General features: G+C 43.4%; 1 protein-coding gene across 1 annotated transcript in view; it reads left to right on the plus strand.

Annotated features, from left to right (window-relative positions):
- LOC308305103 (uncharacterized protein) overlaps positions 1-25,237 on the plus strand; it is a gene marked incomplete at its 5' end in the record, with an annotated part of 110,222 nt that overhangs the window by 57,743 nt on the left and 27,242 nt on the right. The window contains 5 exons of the mRNA XM_080749770.1: positions 3,634-3,705; positions 3,848-3,919; positions 6,992-7,093; positions 10,476-10,558; positions 16,614-16,754. Coding sequence (XP_080605896.1) covers positions 3,634-3,705; positions 3,848-3,919; positions 6,992-7,093; positions 10,476-10,558; positions 16,614-16,754 — 470 coding nt within the window. The remainder of the gene's footprint in view (positions 1-3,633; positions 3,706-3,847; positions 3,920-6,991; positions 7,094-10,475; positions 10,559-16,613; positions 16,755-25,237) is intronic.

The following is a 25,237-nucleotide window of genomic DNA, read 5'->3' on the forward strand; positions in this document are numbered from 1 at the left end:
CTGTAGGCTGTAATGGTGCAGTGACGCGTGATTATGGATCCCACTGGGAAAGATGGATAACCACGCCCCGGACTCATTTTTTAAGCTTGTGATTGGCTGAACCGGACGTAGGGAGCGCTCCGTTGTAGTCACTTGGACCGCGCAAGGTGCACCAAAACCCAATTATCATTGCGTTTATCGTGTGCTTGCCCAGGCCTTACGGCCTGGGCATAAATATAACGATTGCATTCACCACGGCTTCGTAACTGGCTCGGTCCGCTGGCCTTCGCGCCGCTTGCAATGTCGTGGACAATAACTGAAAACGAGCGCTCTATGCCGTTTCCATCCATCTTTCCCAGTGGGATCCATAATCAGGCTGCAGTGGCACATGATGTGTCCATGTCATACTCGTTACCAGTAACACGCCTAAGGGCGAGGTCGCGTCATGTCTCGGCCATCTGGCCAGAGGGATTTGGTCCCCCTGGCATCACAGGGATCTCCATATATGGACATAAAAGGGATTTGGTTCCCCTGACATCACAGTGATTATATATTGGCATTCACAGATATGGGCTTAATGTTGATGACATCAGGAATCTCCATATATGGGCACAAAAGTGATTTGGTACCCCTGGGCCCTGGCATCACAGTGATCTCCATATCTCCATATATGGGCATAAAAGGGATTTGGTTCCCATGACATCACAGTGATGTCACAGCGTGAGAGTCAATCAACAAAAAAAGACAAGCGTTACCCAGACAGACAGACTGTCCATTTTATGCCCATATATGGCGATCCCTGATGTCATATATGGAGATCTCTGAAGCCAGGGGAACAAATCCCTTTTAAGCCCATATATGGAGAGAGCCAAGACAGTGATGTGTCAGGGGAACCACAGTGTCAGGCGTCCCGTCCGGACAGACACAGACAAGCTGTGACGGTTCTGATAGTAAACTGCGACCTACTGTCACAATTATTTGCAGAGCTGCATATCATTTGATACCATTTAAACCCTCTAGAATAGGTAAAACAGACCTGTAAGTAACGTACTGTACTTGATACAGTCTTTTTTTCCACTCTTGTTTTGTGTTCTATGGTTATGTGTTGAGTGCTTTTACATTGGTAGCCACCAAATATGGTCATTGTTACTTTATTTATTTACGTTTTATTGATGCTACACAGTGGAGATATAGACAGAGAGACAGGGAGTGACCCGCTGCAAAGGTCGTCCGGATCGGGACTCGAACCCAGACATCAGAGCCTATGCAGTATGCGCAGACCTCGACCACTAGGCCAACGGGCGCCCAGTCATTGTTACTTTATACGTCTGAGAGGTGTGTCTGTGTGAGTGTTTGTCCAAGATTAGCTCAGTGTACTTTCTTTTACTGCACCTTGTCAATATTAATATCCTTGTATCCTTGAGAGAGGGTGTGAACTGTACTTTATAGCAGTGATTTCAACATCCATTGTTCTTTCAGCATTTGAGTCACAGAATCACCGTTTGATGACATATGGGCCCTCATTTATCAACGGAGTGTAAAAAAACGGTGTATTTTTTTTTCCCCAAAAATGTTGCGTAGGCCAACGTTCACGTGGCATTTACCAACACGTCCTAAACAGACACACCTGGCGTACATTTGATCCCAGCGTTGATAAATGTGCAGGCTGAAGTTTAAATAACACGCCCTTAATTATTCTGAAATGCCCTGATTTTACGACTAGAACAACCCGAATACGACCCAACAAAGAAAGAAAAGCCAATAGAAAAGAGTTTACTCCGCAGTCGCTTCAAGTTCAATCCCATGTCCGCGTCCCACACAGAGCACGCACGCACGCACGCACGCACGCAACACACGCAAGCCAGTCTACCATTTATTCTGTAAAGTAAGCTTGCAGCCTACATGAGTGACACCACACCAGTCATTGTCACAAAAGGAATATATTAATTTAACCCACTATCGGCGACGACGCACGGGCGCAGTGTGCGTGTTTGAGTGAGTGTTTTAAAAATAAAGCAATCATGTATTCCCCATAAATCACGGGCTGCCTACTGGTAAGGAGACAACCATAATCTGAAGGTTTGGAGCGTTGGGTTGAACTCCATAGGACACACTTCTGTAGGCTATAAGTTGAGTAGGTCCTACCTCACTGTCCACGAAAAGAAGCAGCGCCGCTTCAGACTCCGCAAAATGCTCGAGTCTCGCAGATCGGCAATAGCTAAATGACTCTTAAAGCACTTTTTAGATTGCTGCCATATCGCTAGATTTTAATTGCTTGTCATTGTAACTTGGAAATAAAAGCGTTGTGCATGTCCATGATAGCCTATGCTTTTATAAAATCTTATATTTTCACAGGGATTACTTATTGTGTTGAATAAATTTGAGTGGATACATGAGTCAGATATTTATATTAGACATTGCTGCTCCGCACGTCTACAATGGAATAAGAGGTGTAAGATGAATCCTACACCACCTCAGAACCTGACGTGAGTTTTGATCCTACCCTACGCCAACGTCAAAGTCACGTTGAAATGATAAAAAAAAAAGAAAAGAAAAAAAAAAGGTGTTTAATTGCTTTTGGTCTATTGATACATGTGTGTAATCTGTGTTCATGTCAAGGTGCAGGTTTGTCCATATGTGTTGTAATATAATGTCCATGTATTTGCTAAAGAATCACAGTGTGTTATTTATATCCATAATAATAGATTCTTCCCTTAAAAAACCTGCTCTATTGAGTATTGACACCTTTCACACAGATTTAATGTCTTTGCTAAATATGGATTTTCAATTATTAAATGGAATCGTATCGTATCGCCATGAATGAACCAATATCATCCATGTATCGTGATGCGTATCGTATCCTCGTTCAAACGTATCGTTACACCCCTAGTTTGAAAGGCACCAACCTGCTCATCAGGAGCAGTTAGGGGTTCAGAGTCTTGCTCAAGGACTCTTCCACACTAAAGCCCTTTGCACACAGGACAGTGGTGTTTTTTTTGGTTTGCTGCATGGATAAAACGCATTGGATTTGGTGTGCAATGCTGTGTGGAATCGGCGCTGCGGATCCCAAAAGGAGTCATAAAAGGAGTGATGAGTTTTTTACCGCATGCGACAAGACGCACAAATTGAACTGGGTTCGATCGAGAAAAAAAAAAACACACGGCCGCAGCCACTCGTCGCACAGCTAATTCGGATCCGGTGTGCATGAGGTCGTAGAGAGTCATTGTTTTCTTAGAAAAAAATGAAATTGTCAGTTTTATCCGCGCGGAGAAACGCGCCTGTGTGCAAAGGTCTTAACTCTGGGGGAGCCCGGGATCGAACCGGGAACCCTCTGTGGTGTTCTAATGACGGTTTCTCTACCCCTGAGCCAATGCCGCCCCATGAACCATCAACCCTGTTACATATGTGATTTGTGGATTCAAATAAATAATTATAAGTGTGTGTGTGTGTGTGTGTGTGTGTGTGTGTGTGTGTGTGTGTGTGTGTGTGTGTGTATGTGTGTGTGTGTGTGTGTGTGTGTGTGTGTGTGTGTGTGTGTGTGTGTGTGTGTGTGTGTGTGTGTGTGTGTGTGTGTGTGTGTGTGTGTGTGTGTGTGCGCGCGCAGGTATCAGGTCGTGGGACATTGACCTCACTCAGTGTAACATGTGTTTGCAGGTATCAGGTCGTGGGACATTGACCTCACTCAGTGTAACGTGTGTTTTCAGGTATCAGGTCGCGTGTTTGCAGGTATCAGGTCCTGGGACATTGACCTCAGTGTAACATGTGTTTGCAGGTATCAGGTCCTGGGACATTGACCTCAGTGTAACATGTGTTTGCAGGTATCAGGTCCTGCGACATTGACCTCACTCAGTGTAACTTGTGTTTGCAGGTATCAGGTCCTGGGACATTGACCTCACTCAGTGTAACGTGTGTTTTCAGGTATCAGGTCGCGTGTTTGCAGGTATCAGGTCCTGGGACATTGACCTCAGTGTAACATGTGTTTTCAGGTATCAGGTCCTGGGACATTGACCTCAGTGTAACATGTGTTTGCAGGTATCAGGTCCTGGGACATTGACCTCAGTGTAACATGTGTTTGCAGGTATCAGGTCCTGCGACATTGACCTCACTCAGTGTAACTTGTGTTTGCAGGTATCAGGTCCTGGGACATTGACCTCACTCAGTGTAACATGTGTTTTCAGGTATCAGGTCCTGGGACATTGACCTCACTCAGTGTAACATGTGTTTTCAGGTATCAGGTCCTGGGACATTGACCTCACTCAGTGTAACTTGTGTTTGCAGGTATCAGGTCCTGGGACATTGACCTCAGTGTAACATGAGTTTGCAGGTATCAGGTCCTGGGACATTGACCTCACTCAGTGTAACTTGTGTTTTCAGGTATCAGGTCCTGGGACATTGACCTCAGTGTAACTTGTGTTTGCAGGTATCAGGTCCTGGGACATTGACCTCAGTGTAACATGTGTTTGCAGGTATCAGGTCCTGGGACATTGACCTCACTCAGTGTAACTTGTGTTTGCAGGTATCAGGTCCTGGGACATTGACCTCACTCAGTGTAACTTGTGTTTGCAGGTATCAGGTCCTGGGACATTGACCTCACTCAGTGTAACATGTGTTTTCAGGTATCAGGTCCTGGGACATTGACCTCAGTGTAACATGTGTTTGCAGGTATCAGGTCCTGGGACATTGACCTCAGTGTAACTTGTGTTTGCAGGTATCAGGTCGTGGGACATTGACCTCAGTGTAACATGTGTTTGCAGGTATCAGGTCCTGGGACATTGACCTCACTCAGTGTAACATGTGTTTTCAGGTATCAGGTCCTGGGACATTGACCTCACTCAGTGTAATTTGTGTTTGCAGGTATCAGGTCCTGGGACATTGACCTCAGTGTAACATGTGTTTTCAGGTATCAGGTCCTGGGACATTGACCTCAGTGTAACATGTGTTTGCAGGTATCAGGTCCTGGGACATTGACCTCACTCAGTGTAACTTGTGTTTGCAGGTATCAGGTCCTGGGACATTGACCTCACTCAGTGTAACATGTGTTTTCAGGTATCAGGTCCTGGGACATTGACCTCACTCAGTGTAACATGTGTTTTCAGGTATCAGGTCCTGGGACATTGACCTCACTCAGTGTAATTTGTGTTTGCAGGTATCAGGTCCTGGGACATTGACCTCAGTGTAACATGTGTTTGCAGGTATCAGGTCCTGGGACATTGACCTCACTCAGTGTAACTTGTGTTTTCAGGTATCAGGTCCTGGGACATTGACCTCAGTGTAACTTGTGTTTGCAGGTATCAGGTCCTGGGACATTGACCTCAGTGTAACATGTGTTTGCAGGTATCAGGTCCTGGGACATTGACCTCACTCAGTATAACTTGTGTTTGCAGGTATCAGGTCCTGGGACATTGACCTCAGTGTAACATGTGTTTTCAGGTATCAGGTCCTGGGACATTGACCTCAGTGTAACATGTGTTTGCAGGTATCAGGTCCTGGGACATTGACCTCAGTGTAACTTGTGTTTGCAGGTATCAGGTCCTGGGACATTGACCTCAGTGTAACATGTGTTTGCAGGTATCAGGTCCTGGGACATTGACCTCAGTGTAACTTGTGTTTGCAGGTACACACACACACACAGGTATCAGGTCCTGGGACATTGACCTCACTCAGTGTAACGTGTGTTTTCAGGTATCAGGTCCTGGGACATTGACCTCACTCAGTGTAACATGTGTTTTCAGGTATCAGGTCCTGGGACATTGACCTCACTCAGTGTAACATGTGTTTTCAGGTATCAGGTCCTGGGACATTGACCTCACTCAGTGTAACATGTGTTTTCAGGTATCAGGTCCTGGGACATTGACCTCACTCAGTGTAATATGTGTTTGCAGGTATCAGGTCCTGGGACATTGACCTCACTCAGTGTAACATGTGTTTTCAGGTATCAGGTCCTGGGACATTGACCTCACTCAGTGTAATATGTGTTTGCAGGTATCAGGTCCTGGGACATTGACCTCACTCAGTGTAACATGTGTTTGCAGGTATCAGGTCCTGGGACATTGACCTCAGTGTAACATGTGTTTTCAGGTATCAGGTCCTGGGACATTGACCTCAGTGTAACATGTGTTTGCAGGTATCAGGTCGTGGGACATTGACCTCAGTGTAACATGTGTTTTCAGGTATCAGGTCGTGGGACATTGACCTCAGTGTAACATGTGTTTGCAGGTATCAGGTCCTGGGACATTGACCTCACTCAGTGTAACATGTGTTTTCAGGTATCAGGTCCTGGGACATTGACCTCAGTGTAACATGTGTTTGCAGGTATCAGGTCCTGGGACATTGACCTCAGTGTAACTTGTGTTTGCAGGTATCAGGTCGTGGGACATTGACCTCAGTGTAACATGTGTTTGCAGGTATCAGGTCCTGGGACATTGACCTCAGTGTAACTTGTGTTTGCAGGTATCAGGTCCTGGGACATTGACCTCAGTGTAACATGTGTTTTCAGGTATCAGGTCCTGGGACATTGACCTCACTCAGTATAACATGTGTTTGCAGGTATCAGGTCCTGGGACATTGACCTCAGTGTAACATGTGTTTTCAGGTATCAGGTCCTGGGACATTGACCTCAGTGTAACATGTGTTTTCAGGTATCAGGTCCTGGGACATTGACCTCACTCAGTGTAACATGTGTTTTCAGGTATCAGGTCCTGGGACATTGACCTCACTCAGTGTAACATGTGTTTTCAGGTATCAGGTCCTGGGACATTGACCTCAGTGTAACATGTGTTTGCAGGTATCAGGTCCTGGGACATTGACCTCAGTGTAACATGTGTTTTCAGGTATCAGGTCCTGGGACATTGACCTCAGTGTAACATGTGTTTTCAGGTATCAGGTCCTGGGACATTGACCTCAGTGTAACATGTGTTTGCAGGTATCAGGTCCTGGACATTGACCTCAGTGTAACATGTGTTTTCAGGTATCAGGTCCTGGACATTGACCTCAGTGTAACATGTGTTTTCAGGTATCAGGTCCTGGGACATTGACCTCACTCAGTGTAACTTGGATCATCAACTCAAACAGTTTGTTTCCAGACACTCTGCGTTCTGCTCAGAGGAAATACCAGGTATGTTGATGTTGTTGTTATTGATTATGAACCCATTTAGGCTTGGGATTAATGAATGCTTTAACTATTGAAAAATAGAGAACCTTTTCAATATATATTTTCTCAAAGCAAACTTTTGTAACTCAAATCTCTGCTTCTGGGGGGTCCCTGGAACAATATATTTTGGGATGGGGGTCCCTGGCCAAATACATATTTTTTGGGGGGTCCTTGACATGGAAAAGTTTGAGATCCACTGATTTAGAAGAAGGATTTAAAACACTTATAGAATCGGGTAAAAAAATATTCAAAGACTTGCGCGATTTAAAAAAATAAAAAATAAATAGCAGATCTACAATCTCGCAGCGCATCCTGTGAGCTTGTAGATCTGCCATTTTTTAATAGTTAAAGCATAAAATAAAGTGGTTTAAATCTAAAGTGACGCAGATTTGCGTTCCCTGTCTAAATGTGTTGCTGACAAGTGAGAGAGAAGCATTATACAGCAGAAGGCCTAAATCATTTAGACCAGGGGGACCAGATTCTATAAGTGTCTTCTAAATCCTAACAGTTTCTATGGTTCTCAAACCTTTTCATGTCAAGGACCCCCAGAATTATACAGTATGCATTTCACCGCGAACCCTCATATATTCAAAATCAAAGATTTGCTAAAATGATTCATGTTTTTTCAAAAGATTGCGGATCTACAAGCTCACAGCGTGGCACTCGGTGCTGCATTATGAGCTTGTTGATCTGCTGTTTTTGAATAGGACAAGTATAAAATACTGGTTAAAATGATTCAAATCTCAAGTGACATCTGTAGGAGCAGTGTCCAAAAATGTGATTCAGCCTCATGGTGGCGCTAGAAGAGGGCCATGTGAGAAATGAGGGATGGAGGTTGTGGTTTGCCATCCAAGGAGTGTGTGTGCACAGTTTGGCATGGATAGGGCAACGGTGGCGGAGATAAGAGTAAGGCAAAAGACAGCCGGTGGATGCAACTATGGGTTGGACGATAGGCGGTATTATCGTATATCGTGATAAAAAACACTCACGATAATCGTATCGTGGAGGTGATATCGTCCTCTTACCACTTCCTCCAGTACCACTTAAACCCTCTATAATTGGTAAAAGGTAATTATAATATACGTACTTGAAACAGTCTTTATCTCACTCTCTATCAAATGTCTTTGCCAAAAAAATAGCCGATTAATGTGTTGTGAGGTTTTAGATCTGCTATTTTTTGACAAATGTTCCGCCTAGGATAATGGATTTTGATTATCGCGATAATATTGTAAATCGTGATTTCTTTTGTCACAATAATTGTGATATGAAATTTTCCTCAGTTATACCTGACCTGGCGGAGACCTGTTCTCAGATGAGCACTGCTTCTAGTTAAATTGATTTTCACTAGAGATACTGCGATTAGCTTGACATTTGCCACACATATTCCCACTATGTCAAGGAACAAATGCTACCCTTTTCACATTGGCCTGTTATAGCGCCACCAGCAGGTAGACTTTAGCAAAACACATTTCTGGAACACAATGCCTCAAATCATGCATGCAGCGTCCGACTGCCATGAAAGATCTAAGGTGAAGAACACATGCCACCCTTTTTACATTGGCCTATTATACAGTAGCACCACCAGGACGCACGGCCTGGTGGAGACCTGTGCTCAGAAGAGCACTGCTTCTAGTTCATTTATTTTCACTACACTATTTAAAATCAATCATGGGTATTTAGTCTTCTTCTATTCTAAGTCTTGGAATGTTATTTTTGAAACATTTATTTTTTTCTTTACATTTAAAATGGCAATCAATAACGGCTATTTTCAAACAAATATTGATGTTTCTTTTGAAACATATTTTCTAAATTAATTTTACATTTAACTACTCAAATGGTATATGGGGGTCTCTGTGTGTAAATCCTTTCAGTCTGGGGTCCCTGGATGCAACCCTCAGATAACTGTAGTTACAAGACTCTTTTATTTATTGTTTGGTGATGTAATGCAACGTTGTGTCTGTGTGTCTTCAGGGCAATGATGTCACTGTCATCTGACTGCACACACACACACACACACACACACACACACACACACACACACACACACACACACACACACACACACACACACACAGCCCTGCAGCGCACACTGTACTTAGATCAGCTGATTGTTTTCAGCCTCCAGCTGTGGACTGCGTGCGGATATACAGTAGATCTGATTATTACTGTTATTGTTTGAATGTTTACATAAATGATGCGTTTCCACACAGCACCACACCACACCACACCACACCACACCACACCACACCACACCACACCACACCACACAGTATAGCATAGCTCTGGTTCTCAACCTTTTCAAGCTGTGACCCCCCAAATAATCATATTTTAACTGGGTTAGGGTTAGACGAGCACTAAGAGTTGAGGCATTACTTTTTGTATAACACGGTTCTGTTGTGAAAATAGCAGATCTACATGCTCACAACTCCTCACGTTGCGAGGTATGGTGAGCATGTAGATCTGCTGTTTTCACAATTTCTGACTTTAATATTTGACAATTTGGACAATGTTTAATTTGTCATTTTAGATGTAATAAAAAGTCCTTAAATTGTCACTTTAGAAATGTGCAGATACCCTCTATACACTTAAACGTTATGTTGGTTTGTTTACAGTTGAGTGAGAAAACAATGTTTCACATTAAGTTAATCATCTGTATCATTATGTATATATTTATGTATATATGTTTATATATATTTATGTATATATTTATGTACATATTTATGTACATATGTTTATATATATTTATGTATATATATGTTTATGTATATATGTTTATATATATTTATGTATATATTTATGTATATATATATATGTTTATGTATATGTATGTATATATTTATGTACATATTTATGTATATATGTTTATATATATTTCAGGTCAGAGGACTCTTCAGTACAGTGGAGATGTTTATATATATTTATGTATATATTTATTTTATGTATGTGTATATTTATGTGTATATTTATGTATATATTTACCTATATATTTCAGGTCAGAGGACTCTCCATTACAGTGGAGATGTTTATATATATTTATGTATATATTTATGTATATATATTTATGTATATATTTATGTATATATGTTTATATATATTTATGTATATATTTATGTATATATGTTTATATATATTTATGTATATATGTTTATATATATTTATGTATATATGTTTATATATATATATATGTATGTATATATTTATGTATATATTTATATGTATATATTTATGTATATATTTCAGGTCAGAGGACTCTCCATTACAGTGGATATATTCATGTATATATGTATGTATATATTTATGTATATATTTATGTATATATTTATGTATATGTTTATATATATTTCAGGACAGAGGACTCTCCATTACAGTGGAGATGTTTTGGACACCCAGGTCGTGGTGAACCCCACCCCCGCCTCTGTGTGCTCTGAGGTAAGATAACCTTTGACCTTTAACCCCTAACCCCACCCCCCTGACCTCTGAGACATTTTAGTAAGGTAAGTTCTTTATTAATCCTGAGGGGAAATTCACTTGAATTCCACGTATTATCCAAGCTTTGCAGGACGCGTTGTGATTGGCTAGTGGAATATCCGGGATTTGTTTTGATTGATGACCTTATGAGAATGTATGAGTTTCAGCAGCTCATAAGGTCATCAATAAAAACAGATCCTGGATATTGTGTGAAGAGAGGGGTGCTATTCATATGACTTCATTTCATCAAGCGTCCCACTAGCCAATCACAACGCGTCCTGCAAAGCTTGGCCAATAGGACCCTGGCGTAAAACAAACTTTTCAACACGTTTCCCTCTGGTTTTCGGACGGACAACAAACTCTGAGTGTTCATGCCAGGATGGAGGCCAGACATTGAAGGCTGCACTTCAGTTTACTTTCAATGTGTTTTCCCATTGGGCTCTGACCGGACACAGCCAGATGTAGGAGCTAGAGCTCAAAAAACACCCAACAAATGAATCCAAGCAAGTTAAACCTGCAATATGAATACATAAATGATAGGGATGTTCCTAGCGACTAATTTCACTGACGTGTACACGACCGTTTTGTAATCGAATACACGATTAATCTAAAATTAATTGTTATTTTTTTTTTAATTGTAATTTCACACAGAAAATAGCCAAAACTGAGCACTTCGATCTATTAGGGCAAACCTAGTTTGAAAAAAGTATCAAGAGTATATAAAAGCCTTTTAAAATGTTATATAATATTGAAATCTTGCTCAAATTTATCAATTACGTCATTGCGTGAATCTGGGTCAGTAATAATTAGCGCATCAGTCTCAGCTGGGTCTCTAGACTCGCTATAACAGCTGATGTCTGTCTGACTGGAGTCGCTATAGTAATGAGCAACAGCTTTGTTCAAAGTTAGCTACATAATGGTATTCCATACTCAGCCAATGTATGATTAAGCATTCTCCTTGGCATGTTCTCACCTCAAAATATGGATTAATTCATGGACCGGATCACAGATGCAGCGTGCAGGCGAGTGATTCACATCCAGTATGTTTAAGATACACGTCGCTTAATTGCCATTAATTTACTTGCGCAGCGGACAGCCTGCCTGGTGTGTGGCTGCGTGTCAGCGCGACCACTGCAGCGCGCAACAGTCAGTCAGACTGTCACACAGACAGGCATGCTCCGCAAATCAACCAAGGGATTGCTTAATTTGCTTGTTAAAAAGTAACATTTTATTAAGACAAGACAGTAATATGGGCGCAGAGTTTAAATGTTTAATAAAGTTAATATCTCAATAATTAAAAATATATTTAATAGAATAATCGAATTGTATTTTCAAAACGAATAGTGGTTTTCAAACCGTGTACACGGATAACCGTGTACACGCGCACATCCCTAATAAATGACAGACCAAACTAGCGCTGTCTTCTAAAATTCTACGAATCGACGAGTCGTTTTTAGGCCTAACCTATAGTTAGGCCTAAATCAGAATTTAGCCTACAAAAACAAATATGTTGCAACATACTGTACATGTACTGTAAGCCCCTCCCATACACTAAAATGTGTACCCGGCCTGAATGGGTTAAGCCCCCGGAATCTACGCCAATTGTTTGGAGACAGGAGTAACTGGAGGCTAAAGATGGCGGCGGATTCTGTGCTGCTGCGCAGATTGGGCGTTACTTGGGAGTTGGGAGTTACTTGTGTCTAATGGGAGTTACTTGTGTGGGAAAGGTCTTCGATAGTGTTGGGAGAGAGAGAGAACCAGCGGCTCGCCGCTCCACTCGCATCTGTCTTTGAGTTTGGGGTCTCGGCCCGCGGACTGCCTCCAGTTACCCCTGCCCTGGCGATATAACAGGGGATATGGGGATATATAGAGAGTAGAGAACCAGGGGCACGGGGCGGCAGCCGTTCCACTACTATCCGACTTTGGAGCATCGGAGTGGGACGGCTGAGTGGCTTGTGACCACCTCCGCCCTCCGGGGACACCTGGAGGTATCGCGGAGCTCCGGGGACCCCCTGGCCGCGCCGCGCTACACCCTGTGTAGCCGAAAAAAAGACCCTTCTAACGGGGTGGCTCACGGACGGCTCCGGGGGACGCAAATGTGGTCGCGCCGCTGCGGAGGACCTCCGCCTCTGCAGCCCACTTCGGATAGGAGTGGAACGGCGGCCGTCCCGTGTCCCTGGTTCTCTCTCTCTATATATCTGCATGTCCCCCTGTTATATAGCCAGGGGTCCCTGGAGGTGGTCCACGGCACGCGTGCCACTCATCGCCGACACTAAAACTAACCCCCTAACTCTATCCCTGACCCTAAACTTAACCTCCGTAACCGTACCTCAGTAACTAACCTGCCGACCCCTGTCCAAAATTCGCTGCGCATTAAGTAGTGTAATTACGGTAGAAACTGCGAGAGTGGGAGTGGGAGCCGAACGGCGAGCTGCTGGCTATAGGCTCGTGGCAGCGTTTCCCACGCCCATCACGCTACGCCCATTCGAAGACTGTACGCCACGCCCATCTGCGCAGCAGACTCGACTCCAGTTACCCATACTTGATTGTTTGAGTCGAGCCGTCGAAAATATATATATATTATTTTTTTATCACACCAGGTGCGGTATGAGAGCACTGGACTGTGACTGTCATGTACTTCTTATTGAGTCCATCTTTCTTCCTACTACTTGCACTAGACTTAAAAATAAAACCAGTTCACGTGACTTGAACGTTGCCTTGATCATGTTACAGGAGGCTCTTATTTTTTAAGCTAACCGCTTTGAGAGGAAATGCGTAGAAGTGTTGTTATTCTACTTTTTGCAACTGGACTAAAAGATGCATTTACCAAACACATTTTTCAAAATTGTAGTCCTTTGAGTACTACGACATGACGTAAAGTGGTTTCCTCTCCTGTCCAGATCAAACCTTGAAAAGTGAAGTGATCCCAGACTAATAGATCACTACCCTGATCAAGCCAACCAGAAGAGGGGTTGTATGTCTGTCTGCATGCTGACATCACGTCATACTCTGAAAATACAAAATAAAAGTAGATGGACACATGGTCCTGACACGTCAACTGGTTCACATCCTTACTAGTCTAGTACACTGTGTGTGTGTTTGTTTAAAGGTGATACACCATGCATTTAAAAAGTATTTGTCATATTGTTTATTTCCCAAAAACGTTTTTCAAAAGGTTTGAGGCTAAATTACCACTCCTGAATAGAGAGCCTCTCTAATTTTTGAATGGCTCTGAGAGCATTTTCAGCTGCAGTACCACCTTTGGCCTGAACTGCGAAGATTTTTTTTTTTTTTGAGAACCCGTGGGATACTTTTAACCTTCGCCTTCTCAAAACCAGAGAAAGACACAACGGTCAGAAATGGGACTTTGTGAGGATAGAAGGTGCTAGTGGGACCCCAAAAAAAGGTTTTAAAATAGGAAAAGTGAAATTTCATGGTGTATCACCTTAGATGTGGACAAAGCTCTTTTTCACAGAGGCTAATTCACTGTGTGTGTGTGTGTGTGTGTGTGTGTGTGTGTGTGTGTGTGTGTGTGTGTGTGTGTGTGTGTGTGTGTCTTTTCACAAAGGTCAGAGGTTAATTGCTCACATCACTCTGCTCATTCTCACCTCCCATAATGCACTTTGGTCATCAGACTCCCTCCCAAAAATAAAACAGCAGATCTACAAGCCCACAACACGTCGCGCCACAACGTGTTGTGGTCTGGTAGATCTGCTGTTTTATTTTTGGTTTATTTTTTCACACGCTGAGCTGAATCTAAATCGGGTGTTTTAAGACCGGTTTCTACTAGGCTGCTTTATTGGCTCGTGTGTGTGTGTGTGTGTGTGTGTGTGTGTGTGTGTGTGTGTGTGTGTGTGTGTGTGTGTGTGTGTGTGTGTGTGTGTGTGTGTGTGTGTGTGTGTGTGTGTGTGTGTGTGGTCAGTGTTAACACAGCGGGTGCCCACGCGTCAAACTCTTTGATGTCGCTAGAGGCCCACGACGTTTTGACGTGTTTACTGTATTTACAGTATTAACTTTAAATCTCACCGTTAGGTTGGGGCTACGCATGGATGTAGCCCATTCACCGCTAGTCGCTTCTAGTCGACGCTGAGAGCATTGCGCGGCCGTTTTTCTCCATATACTCCAATGCATTTCCCCATCTTTAACGCCCTTTATCTCTGATGTTTGTTTTATGGCTAAAACTGTGGCGGGGTGCGGCAAAATGACCAACTTTTGATCGGCAATGAACAGTTATGATCAACACTGGTCCATACAGAAAGTTACACAACATCCTGTCTGCGCTCATGTGACCAAGTGACGTCATGACGCATGTATTGACGCAGCAGGGCCGGATTCAATACAATGGTGGTGGGCCTGGGCAGCGAGAGGGGATGAATGGGGCTCAATCCAGGGGCACCCGATGTGTTAATGTGTTTAGTACTGAGGTGTGTGTGCTTAGCAATAGTAAACATATCCGTCCAGAGAGTTTTACCGAACTCCAAGCATGTAAATGCTTTAGTCTTCAGTGGTGTAACTAAGTACATCTACTTAAGTACAGTACTTAAAGGGATATTCCACTTTCAACAGGGAGCAGTGGAAGGGCCTCTCTCCACACACACACACCCATTGTAACTTCAAACTTCATTTTAACCATGATAGATTCATTAACCCTTTTAGGCCTAGAAGTATTGAATGCTTTAACTGTTGAAAAATAGCAGATCTACAAGCTCACAGTGAGGCACAGAGTGCCGCGCTGCGAGCTTGTAGATCTGCTATTTTAGAATAATCATGAAAATGTGTGCACATTTTTCAATGTATATTTTTCAAAGCAGACTTTTGTAACTCAAATCTCTGCTTCTGGGGGGTCCCTGGAACAACATGTTTAGAGATGGGGGTCTGCGGCCAAATAAATGTAATTTTGGGGGTCCTTGATATGAAAAAGTTTGAGAATCACTGATTTAGAAGAAGGATTTGGAAGTCGGGTCAAAGATCGGGTCAAAGATATTCAAAGATTTGCACACATTTTCACAATTTTTCAAAAATAGCAGATCTACAAGCTCGCAGCGCGGCACTCGGTGCCGCGCTGCGAGCTTGTAGATCTGCTATTTTTCAATAGTTAAAGCATACGATAATGGTTAAAGTGGTTAAAATCTAACGCAACGTTCCAGGTATTTGAGGGGTTAACTCTGCCACCCTCGAGTTAAAAAAAGGATCTCAATTTAAAGAAGTCTAGTCTAATAATTTATAGTTTATAATTTATATGGTCCTCCGTCATGCACTGGGATCAATTCACCTTTTATTTGCAGAGCTGCATATCTGGTACCACTTAAACCCTCTAGAATTGGTAAAAGGTACTTTAACACATCTGGTGCCAACCCCGAGTTTCCCGAGTTTGTATTGGTACCAACGCTGTGCCAACCCCGAGTTTCCCGAGTTTGGGCCGTTTTTGAAGAAAATATATATATATTTTTTCATTGCATGTTGCATGTTTAACCCCCATACCAACCCATTCTTTCAAACATGGCAGCCATGTTTGTTTACATCTGAAGAAAACATAATGGCTGATAAATCATGAATGCCTGAACGGATTTTTTTGTTTGAAATCTGTGAACAGTGTGCACACACGTGGTGCATCATCTAGGCATGGGCGTGCACTTTTTACACAATTGCGCAATTACATGGAAGTCTATGGTAACCATGGCAACGAGGGACATTGAAGAGAAAAAATCATAGCAACATAAGTGTTAATATACGTACTTGATATCTCTTTGCCAAAATATAGCCAATCTACAAGCTCACAACGCGTCACAACACAACACGTTGTGAGCTTGTAGATCGGCTGTTTTTTGGCAATTGTTCCACCCAGGATAATGGATGTTGGGGGTATTTTGATTATCGTGATAATATCGTAAAAATCGCGATTTCTTTGCTCACAATTATCGTGATTTTCATATCGTCCAATCCCTACTGTACTGTCATGAAACTGCCAACTACCAATCAATGAATCAACCAATCAATGAATCCTGTCCTCCTATAGGTCCATCGGCTGGTCTGTGACGCGTCTCGTCATAAACTCTTGCTGCTGGTTGGTCAGTGCGTGGAAGGGGGCGGGGCCATCGTGCTGCAGGAGGGAAGCTTTTCGCTGGCCGACTTCGTGCAGATTTTCTCCGACGCAGAGGTGAGTCATCTCATCCTACACATGATGACGTCATCTCATCCTACCCATGATGACGTCAGGGATCTCCATGTATGGGCATAAAGGACGAGTGGATTTTTGCCCTGGAGTTTTTAGCGAGGGTTCTGCCAGCATCCCTGTGTTGGCTGATCTAAGTGACCGTGTGGGGGTGTAGGGGTTGATCAGGTCTTGGAGGTATGGAAACTGGACAGAGTCAGGATTGTCTCGGCTGCCACCACAAGCTAAAATACACACAAAATGGTTAACAATAAACAGTTACTGTATATACCATGCAATGTACTAATGTACAATATTTACTTTTACATCCCCCTAATGCTTGAGTAGGCATTCTCGATTCAGCCGATTTATCAACAGGAAGGATACCTGGTGACATTGACTAATATCAAGCCAGATGATTTTCAAGCATTATATGTTGTGCTGCCACCCTTCTACACACGGGAGCTGCTTGGTTCTAGGTTTTATGTTGTGCTGCCACCCTTCTACACACGGGAGCTGCTTGGTTCTAGGTTTTATGTTGTGCTGCCACCCTTCTACACACGGGAGCTGCTTGGTTCCAGGTTTATGTTGTGCTGCCACCCTTCTACACACGGGAGCTGCTTGGTTCCAGGTTTATGTTGTGCTGCCACCCTTCTACACACGGGAGCTGCTTGGTTCTAGGTTTTATGTTGTGCTGCCACCCTTCTACACACAGGAGCTGCTTGGTTCCAGGTTTATGTTGTGCTGCCACCCTTCTACACACGGGAGCTGCTTGGTTCCTTCTACACACGGGAGCTGCTTGGTTCTAGGTTTTATGTTGTGCTGCCACCCTTCTACACACGGGAGCTGCTTGGTTCCAGGTTTATGTTGTGCTGCCACCCTTCTACACACGGGAGCTGCTTGGTTCCAGGTTTGGTAGACCATTCTACACCCTTCTACACACGGGAGCTGCTTGGTTCCTTCTACACACGGGAGCTGCTTGGTTCCTTCTACACACGGGAGCTGCTTGGTTCCTTCTACACACGGGAGCTGCTTGGTTCCTTCTACACACGGGAGCTGCTTGGTTCCTTCTACACACGGGAGCTGCTTGGTTCCTTCTACACACGGGAGCTGCTTGGTTCCTTCTACACACGGGAGCTGCTTGGTTCCTTCTACACACGGGAGCTGCTTGGTTCCTTCTACACACGGGAGCTGCTTGGTTCCTTCTACACACGGGAGCTGCTTGGTTCCTTCTACACACGGGAGCTGCTTGGTTCCTTCTACACACGGGAGCTGCTTGGTTCCTTCTACACACGGGAGCTGCTTGGTTCCTTCTACACACGGGAGCTGCTTGGTTCCTTCTACACACGGGAGCTGCTTGGTTCCTTCTACACACGGGAGCTGCTTGGTTCCTTCTACACACGGGAGCTGCTTGGTTCCTTCTACACACGGGAGCTGCTTGGTTCCTTCTACACACGGGAGCTGCTTGGTTCCTTCTACACACGGGAGCTGCTTGGTTCCTTCTACACACGGGAGCTGCTTGGTTCCTTCTACACACGGGAGCTGCTTGGTTCCTTCTACACACGGGAGCTGCTTGGTTCCTTCTACACACGGGAGCTGCTTGGTTCCTTCTACACACGGGAGCTGCTTGGTTCCTTCTACACACGGGAGCTGCTTGGTTCCTTCTACACACGGGAGCTGCTTGGTTCTAGGTTTGGCACCTTCAATCCTCAGGCGAGGCATCTGACAGAGCACTTTTTAACTGGTGAGAATCCTGGAGCCGCTTAACATTGAAGCAGTTAAAAATGCCATCAAAGTTCTCACAGAATCTGGCAGCTGCCATGTGGTCCCTCTGACCTTGACCTGTGAGCTGTTTTATCTGGGCCAAGGTCAGTATGCCCACAGCAACAGAGGGGCTCAGGACCTCAGGGAGGGGCTCAGGAGTCACTTCAAAGTATGGCTTCTCCATCGATACCCCAAGTCTATCGAGCATTGAACGGTTGCCAGCACCCTGGTCACAGATGAAAACTACGCACTCCATCCCAGCTTCTCTTAGTAGAAAAACTAAAAGAAATACCCTGAAGTCGACTATGGTGTATGGGCCCACTGGTAAAGAAATACTCCAAAAGTTGTTTCCATTTGCGGAACAGCTCTCTTACCATGAACGTAGAGACATAGTTTGCAACATATGTCCTTTGCCCAAGTCCTCAAATCCTCCTACTCTGTCTGCAGACTCATCAAAGTGCACAGCCTGTTTCAGGGCCATTTCATCTGTGATGATGGCACAGACCCTATCCATTGGCTTAATTGTTTCCATAGCCTTCTTCAGGGTGGTCAGAAAACAGTCATTAAAGCCAGGTTTGATGTTCATGGACTTAACCGTTCTCTGCAGTGTGCGGACAGATGGCACAGAACATATCTGAGAACGTAGCCTGTAGCACTTTGGACTAGAATGTAGCACTTTGGACTAGAATGTAGCACTTTGGACTAGAATGTAGCACTTTGGACTAGAATGTAGCACTTTGGACTAGAATGTAGCACTTTGGACTAGAATGTAGCACTTTGGACTAGAATGCAGCAGACCCAAGAAGACAGCTTTGTCCTGAATGGTCCAGCGGAAACCATGAGCCTTGCGCTGACACATTCCATAACAAAAGCATATGTTTTAGGAGGCAACATTCTCTCCAACTGCACCAGAACAGACTTGATGTTATTATTAGGAATCATGCCATTGCTTATTTATTATTATTATTATTTTATTATATTCAGGCGGCTAACAATGCTCCCTAAAACAATCTAGTCTCTGTGGTGCTTCTAGGAGCCGCAGTCTGCCTCCAAAACTATTATTTAATCTGTAAGAAGCTCTGTCACTAGCAGCTCATTGGTGCATGAACCAGCAGACCGGGGCTAAAAGGATTGACAGACAGGTCAACCAATCTGAACACACACACACACACACACACACACACACACACACACACACACACACACACACACACACACACACACACACACACACACACACATTATTTCTTTAGGAAGCATTGTTAGCCACCTGAATAAAATACAATTAAAATATATTTTTTTAAATAAGCAATTGCATGATTCCAGCTTATGTCAGCAGAAAACTGCTTATTTCTGCTTTAAGATTTCTTATCTCCTTCCTCAGAGCATGTTCTTTGGAAGCTGGTAAGTCTGTGGGATCAAATGATGTTCTCCTACAGCTGCATTCGCTGAACCAGATGCTTCTTGCACACGGTGTCACACTCTGGTCTAAGTGCGGGTAGTGTTTTCCCAAAAAGGCACTTGAATTCAACCTCAACAATACTCAAAAGAAGCTCAAATAGCAAAATATATAAGTAGAAAGGCAGAGTCTTTGTTCCAAAAAAACAAGTGATTTATTCACCTTGGTTTGCAGGCAAAAATGATCAAAAAGGCACGTCATCAAACAAAGTATAAACAGCTCACTGGCCAGCTTATTGGTTACAGCTCTGTCCTCTCCCACAGTTCTGCATTAACTGATCTCTTGAGCAATGGCAGGTCTCACTCTTAAAGGCCAAGCCCCTCCCATTGGACCGTACCAATTCTGAATCGATTCCACGATACATAAACCAGTCTCTTTCCATGTCCAAAGACAATAAACATTTAAAGATTCATCACATCTCAAATAATTCACATATATCAATAATTATTCACATCATATTGGCATTCACATCATTATGCCCAGAGTTACCCAAACCCACAGTTGGTATGTTTCAGCATTCAGGTAATGAGGTTTAACTGAGCACAGGATGAACACTCCCTTCAATGGAGTCCATACAACCCATTAATCAGCCAATATATCAATATCCACAAATCACATTCTCTATACATACATACATACAGTCCAACTCAAGCTTGAACCTGTGTTGTGAAATAATTAGTTAAAAATGGGGAAAACAAAGTGCAATAAACTAAAGTCCAGTCAGTGGCAGGTGATTTGCCACACAGGTTCACTGGTCTGGTGTGGATGAGGGCTGGACAACATGACTCTGCTTGTCTGAAAAATACAAAAAGAAAATCCACTACAGTTACAAGAATAACAAGATTTTAGTATAAGAATAACAAGATTTTAGTGTAAGAATAACTGCAGCTCTAAAATGCATTGACGTAATGAGCACCCTAAAATCAATCTAGATTTACTATGACTGTCACTCTGAAAGGGATGGTATAGCAGGAATCTCAGTGTTCCTGTATTTATACAATGGCAAACTCACTTTTCTTGGGTGGCAATTCCTGGCGCTTCTTTGGTGGCTTTCTTTTTGACTCCCAAGTCAAGTGGGAGTGGTGGGTTAGGTGCACTGACTGTTGTAGGCACTGCATTCCAGTTTAATCCTGCAGGCTTCAAGACAAAGACAAATATTCTATAAACATGCTTAATATGGCTTATATTTTCTCAGCATATACTTTCTCAGCATATACTTACACATTAGATGGCCTTTTGAACTGGCTATGGTGAAAATGGGCACTGCACACTCTGTAGCTGTGATGGAGCTGCAGGGAGCTTAACCGCATCAGTGACTCATTCCTGAGGTTCTGCTACATCTTAAAAGACAAGATTATATCCATTTATATAGCTGAAGTATTTGGTCCAGGTCAAAGTCAGGTCAAATAATGAAAGGATTCTATTAACACTTTTTTGATAACAGCTTCTGTTAGGTTAGCCAGGTGCCAACTTACTGCACATCTAACAATTGTCAGATGATGCTATTTGTTTGTTCAGTTAGATATACAGACACTAGACTAGTCTATTATTTCCCATTTCATCAATGTTGATTCAAAATGCACATCTTATGTGGCTTCTGATGCAGAACTTGAGTACCATTAACTTGTAGCAATATTGGTTGATTGACTACTTAATTAGAGGTTTTCAAAGGAAAAGGTACACGACAGTCCAGTTATAAGGTAAACTAAAGGGATTAACACCACAAGACAGCTTTTGGGCCCGTTTCAACTCTGGTCCTTTAAATACAGTCAGCAAGTAGGTCGGGAGTGGCTTATTGTCGGTATCAGCCGGTAACACGCGGGAGTCTGTCCCCGTTACAATGCGCTAGACCCCTGGGAGATGGACTGCTGAGGTGGAGCGCCACACCTACCATCAGCTCCCAGTACTTGCCGCACGACTTGCCAAGCCGTGCTACTCATACGCTGAGTTGGCGGTGCCCGGAATCGAACCCATGACCTTGCGGTACAAAGGCGAGAGCTCTACTGACTGAGCTACCCAGGCACGAGAGGCAGATTGGCAATGACAGAGTTGAGCGAATGGGCTGTGAACTGAGAGACAGTCAGAGAGTAGAGTGTAGAGGGGAGGAAAAACAGCCGATATACAAACTCCCCCATAACAATATACGTAACAATGTCTCTTATCGTCCCATCCCTGGTAAATTGTGGAACAGTTGTTTGGCTACGCGTGACTATCAGGGGCATAGTTCTGCCGATTTAAAATGACTCCCAATACGGAACTAAAACTTCCTATGATTGGCCGCTAGTTGCGCTGTTTTCCCCCCCGGCCGGTTGCAAAAAGAATTTCCCACCATTGGATCCCATTAATTTTCCCCTTTCGTTTTCTAACCTTAATTGACATTTTCATGAATACTGTATGGTTCCTATCGCTAGTTAAAAAATGCCTTTCAATCACCATCATATTCGTTTTGTCGAAATGTGGTCCAATGTATTTTAAAATAAATTATAAAGTTGCGGGGGGGGGGGGGGGGCGGCGTGGCCAACTAAACTGATACCAGCCGGCTGTGTTCTTCTTCGTGTGCTGTATTTCGGGAGGCTCCGACCACATTCTCCCATGTATCCCTGCGGTTGCATGTGACCGTTGGCAGCCAATAGCATCTCTGATGCTTTTACAATTCTATGATGGCGACACCCATTCCAAGGGGTAGAAAGGGCCATTTGCGCTGCATAGAAACCAATGGCTTCGCTTCGTCCATGTTTTTCTACAGTCTATGGTGACTATGTTGTGTGAAGCCTTGTGGATGCTTGGTTGAATGAATGAGAGCTACTTGTTGCTACCATGGGGGCGGCGTAGCTCAGGGGTAGAGAAACCGTTATTAGAGCACGAAGGGTTCCCGAAGGGTTCCCAGTTCGAATCCGGGCTCCCCCTGAGTTAATGTCGAAGAGTCCTTGGGCAAGACTCTGAACCCCTAGTTGCTCCCGGTGAGTAGGTTGGTGCCTTGCATGGTTTCCTCCACCATCGGTGTATGAATGTGTGCGTGAATGGGTGAATGTAATGCACATGTAATGCACAATCTATGTAAAGCGCCTTGGATAAAAGCGCTATATAAATGCACCATTTACCATTTACCATCAGCAGTCAATGTAAACGGAGTGATAGTAATACATTCAGAGCAAGGACAACTTTAGTTTTTTTTACAACAAGGGTTCATATTTTAGATTGTAATTAGAGAAAAGAAAAGATGAGTGTTAAAATGTTTTAATGTACTTCTTTCTATCGTTGTATTCGTTTAGTATTTATATTTCAGTGGGTTGGGGGCATGCATACAAGTGGCTAAATATGTATTTTTGACACAATAAGTCGTCAATGTCTTTGTTACTATTTACACCAGCCCCCATAAGTCACATCTACCCACGGCTTATTGTGTCTAAAAAGACATATTTAGCCACTTCAAAAATCAAACTCGTTAAAATCACTAAAACGATAGAAAGCAGTAAATGAAAACATTTAACACTCATCTTGTCTTTTCTGTAATGACAATCTAAAATATTTTAGTATTCAAATTATTCAACCTCAAAGTATTTGAATAGTGGAATATTCGACAGGACTGGCCAAACTGTCAAATATTAAGTAAGCAAGAGGCGAACATTGTGAAAATAGCAGATCTACAACGCCTCGCAACGCCTATTTTCACAATATTTATCTGCAGAACCGAGTCACATTAAATGCAATACCTACAATTCCAAGTGCTTGTCAGGGTGGGGGTCCCCAGTTCAAATATGTTTACAGTTTACAGTTTACAGTTTAGGCATTTAGCAGACGCTTTTAATCCAAAGCGACTTACAATAAGCAGATACAAAAACATCACAAGATAATATGTCAGCACATCAATAGCAATATAACAAGTGCAAATGGATATCTATCTAGAAAAAAACACAATATATGTTTATTTTGGGGGTCACGGCCTAAAAAGATTTGAGAACCCCTGGTATAGAGCATTAACAAATTCATCCACCAGGGGCATTGACAACTGATTCTTATGACTTCCTATCTAGCCAAGCTTTATAAACTATAGATTTTTTAAAGAGAAAACAATTTAAAACAAGCATCGAATAGTGACTTTGATATTTGAATATTCTAATATTTGGTGAATGCCCTACAACATAAAGTATTCCAACATTTTGATCCTACGATTTTGTAAGCCATTTTTCACCCAGTGCCAATTCCCTAAACTGTAATCCTGGGCTCTGCTCTCCCTCTGCCAACCTGGGCAGAGCCCTGAACTGAGCTCATGCTTCCTTCAGTGCATGAGGAGTGAGCAGGCCGCTTCTTATCTCCTGACAGGGGGGAGCCTCCCCGGTTGGACATAGCGTGTGGAAGGAACACGTTATTCCAAACTCCAACCAGTTCCTTTCCCCTCCATCAGGCGCCCCGGCTGGCCAGGGGGAGGCAGTATAGAGACCAGGATTACTGCATGTTTTTGTGAGGGTATCTACCCTAGGACAGAGGTTCTCAACCTTTTCAGGCCGCGACCCCCAAAACAATCATATTTTAACCCCCACCGTACGAACACTAAGGCTGGCCAAACACTAGCAGATAATCTGGCGTGGTTGAATTAAACACTACAGGATCATTTTTTCAGATTCTATGACCAGATAATCTAAACGGGCTCAGACTAGCAGATTTGAACAGTCGGACGCTCCGCACGCTACAGGATTCTATTCAGATTGAGTCGGGCCTGAACAAAGCAATAATACATAATATAATACAAAATGTCACGGTGGCTGTTCTTCGCCTTGCAACACACGCACGCACACGCACACACAAACACATTAACGTTATCCACACAACACACCATTGCAACGCTTCGCGCAATGGAGAAAAGAAAAACGCTTCAATAAGGAATTTGTGTCTGGCTGCAGGTTATAATGTAGAGGTGACAGCTACTGACTGACCCTGGCTGCAGTTTATAATGTAGAGGTGACAGCTACTGACTGACCCTGGCTGCAGTGTATAATGTTGAGGTGACAGCTACTGACTGACCCTGGCTGCAGTGTATAATGTTGAGGTGACAGCTACTGACTGACCCTGGCTGCAGTGTATAATGTTGAGGTGACAGCTACTGACTGACCCTGGCTGCAGTGTATAATGTTGAGGTGACAGCTACTGACTGACCCTGGCTGCAGTGTATAATGTTGAGGTGACAGCTACTGACTGACCCTGGCTGCAGTGTATAATGTTGAGGTGACAGCTACTGACTGACCCTGGCTGCAGTGTATAATGTTGA

This window comes from Nannobrachium achirus (genome assembly GCF_963921795.1).
Source record: "Nannobrachium achirus genome assembly, chromosome: 1".
Classification (NCBI taxonomy): domain Eukaryota; kingdom Metazoa; phylum Chordata; class Actinopteri; order Myctophiformes; family Myctophidae; genus Nannobrachium; species Nannobrachium achirus.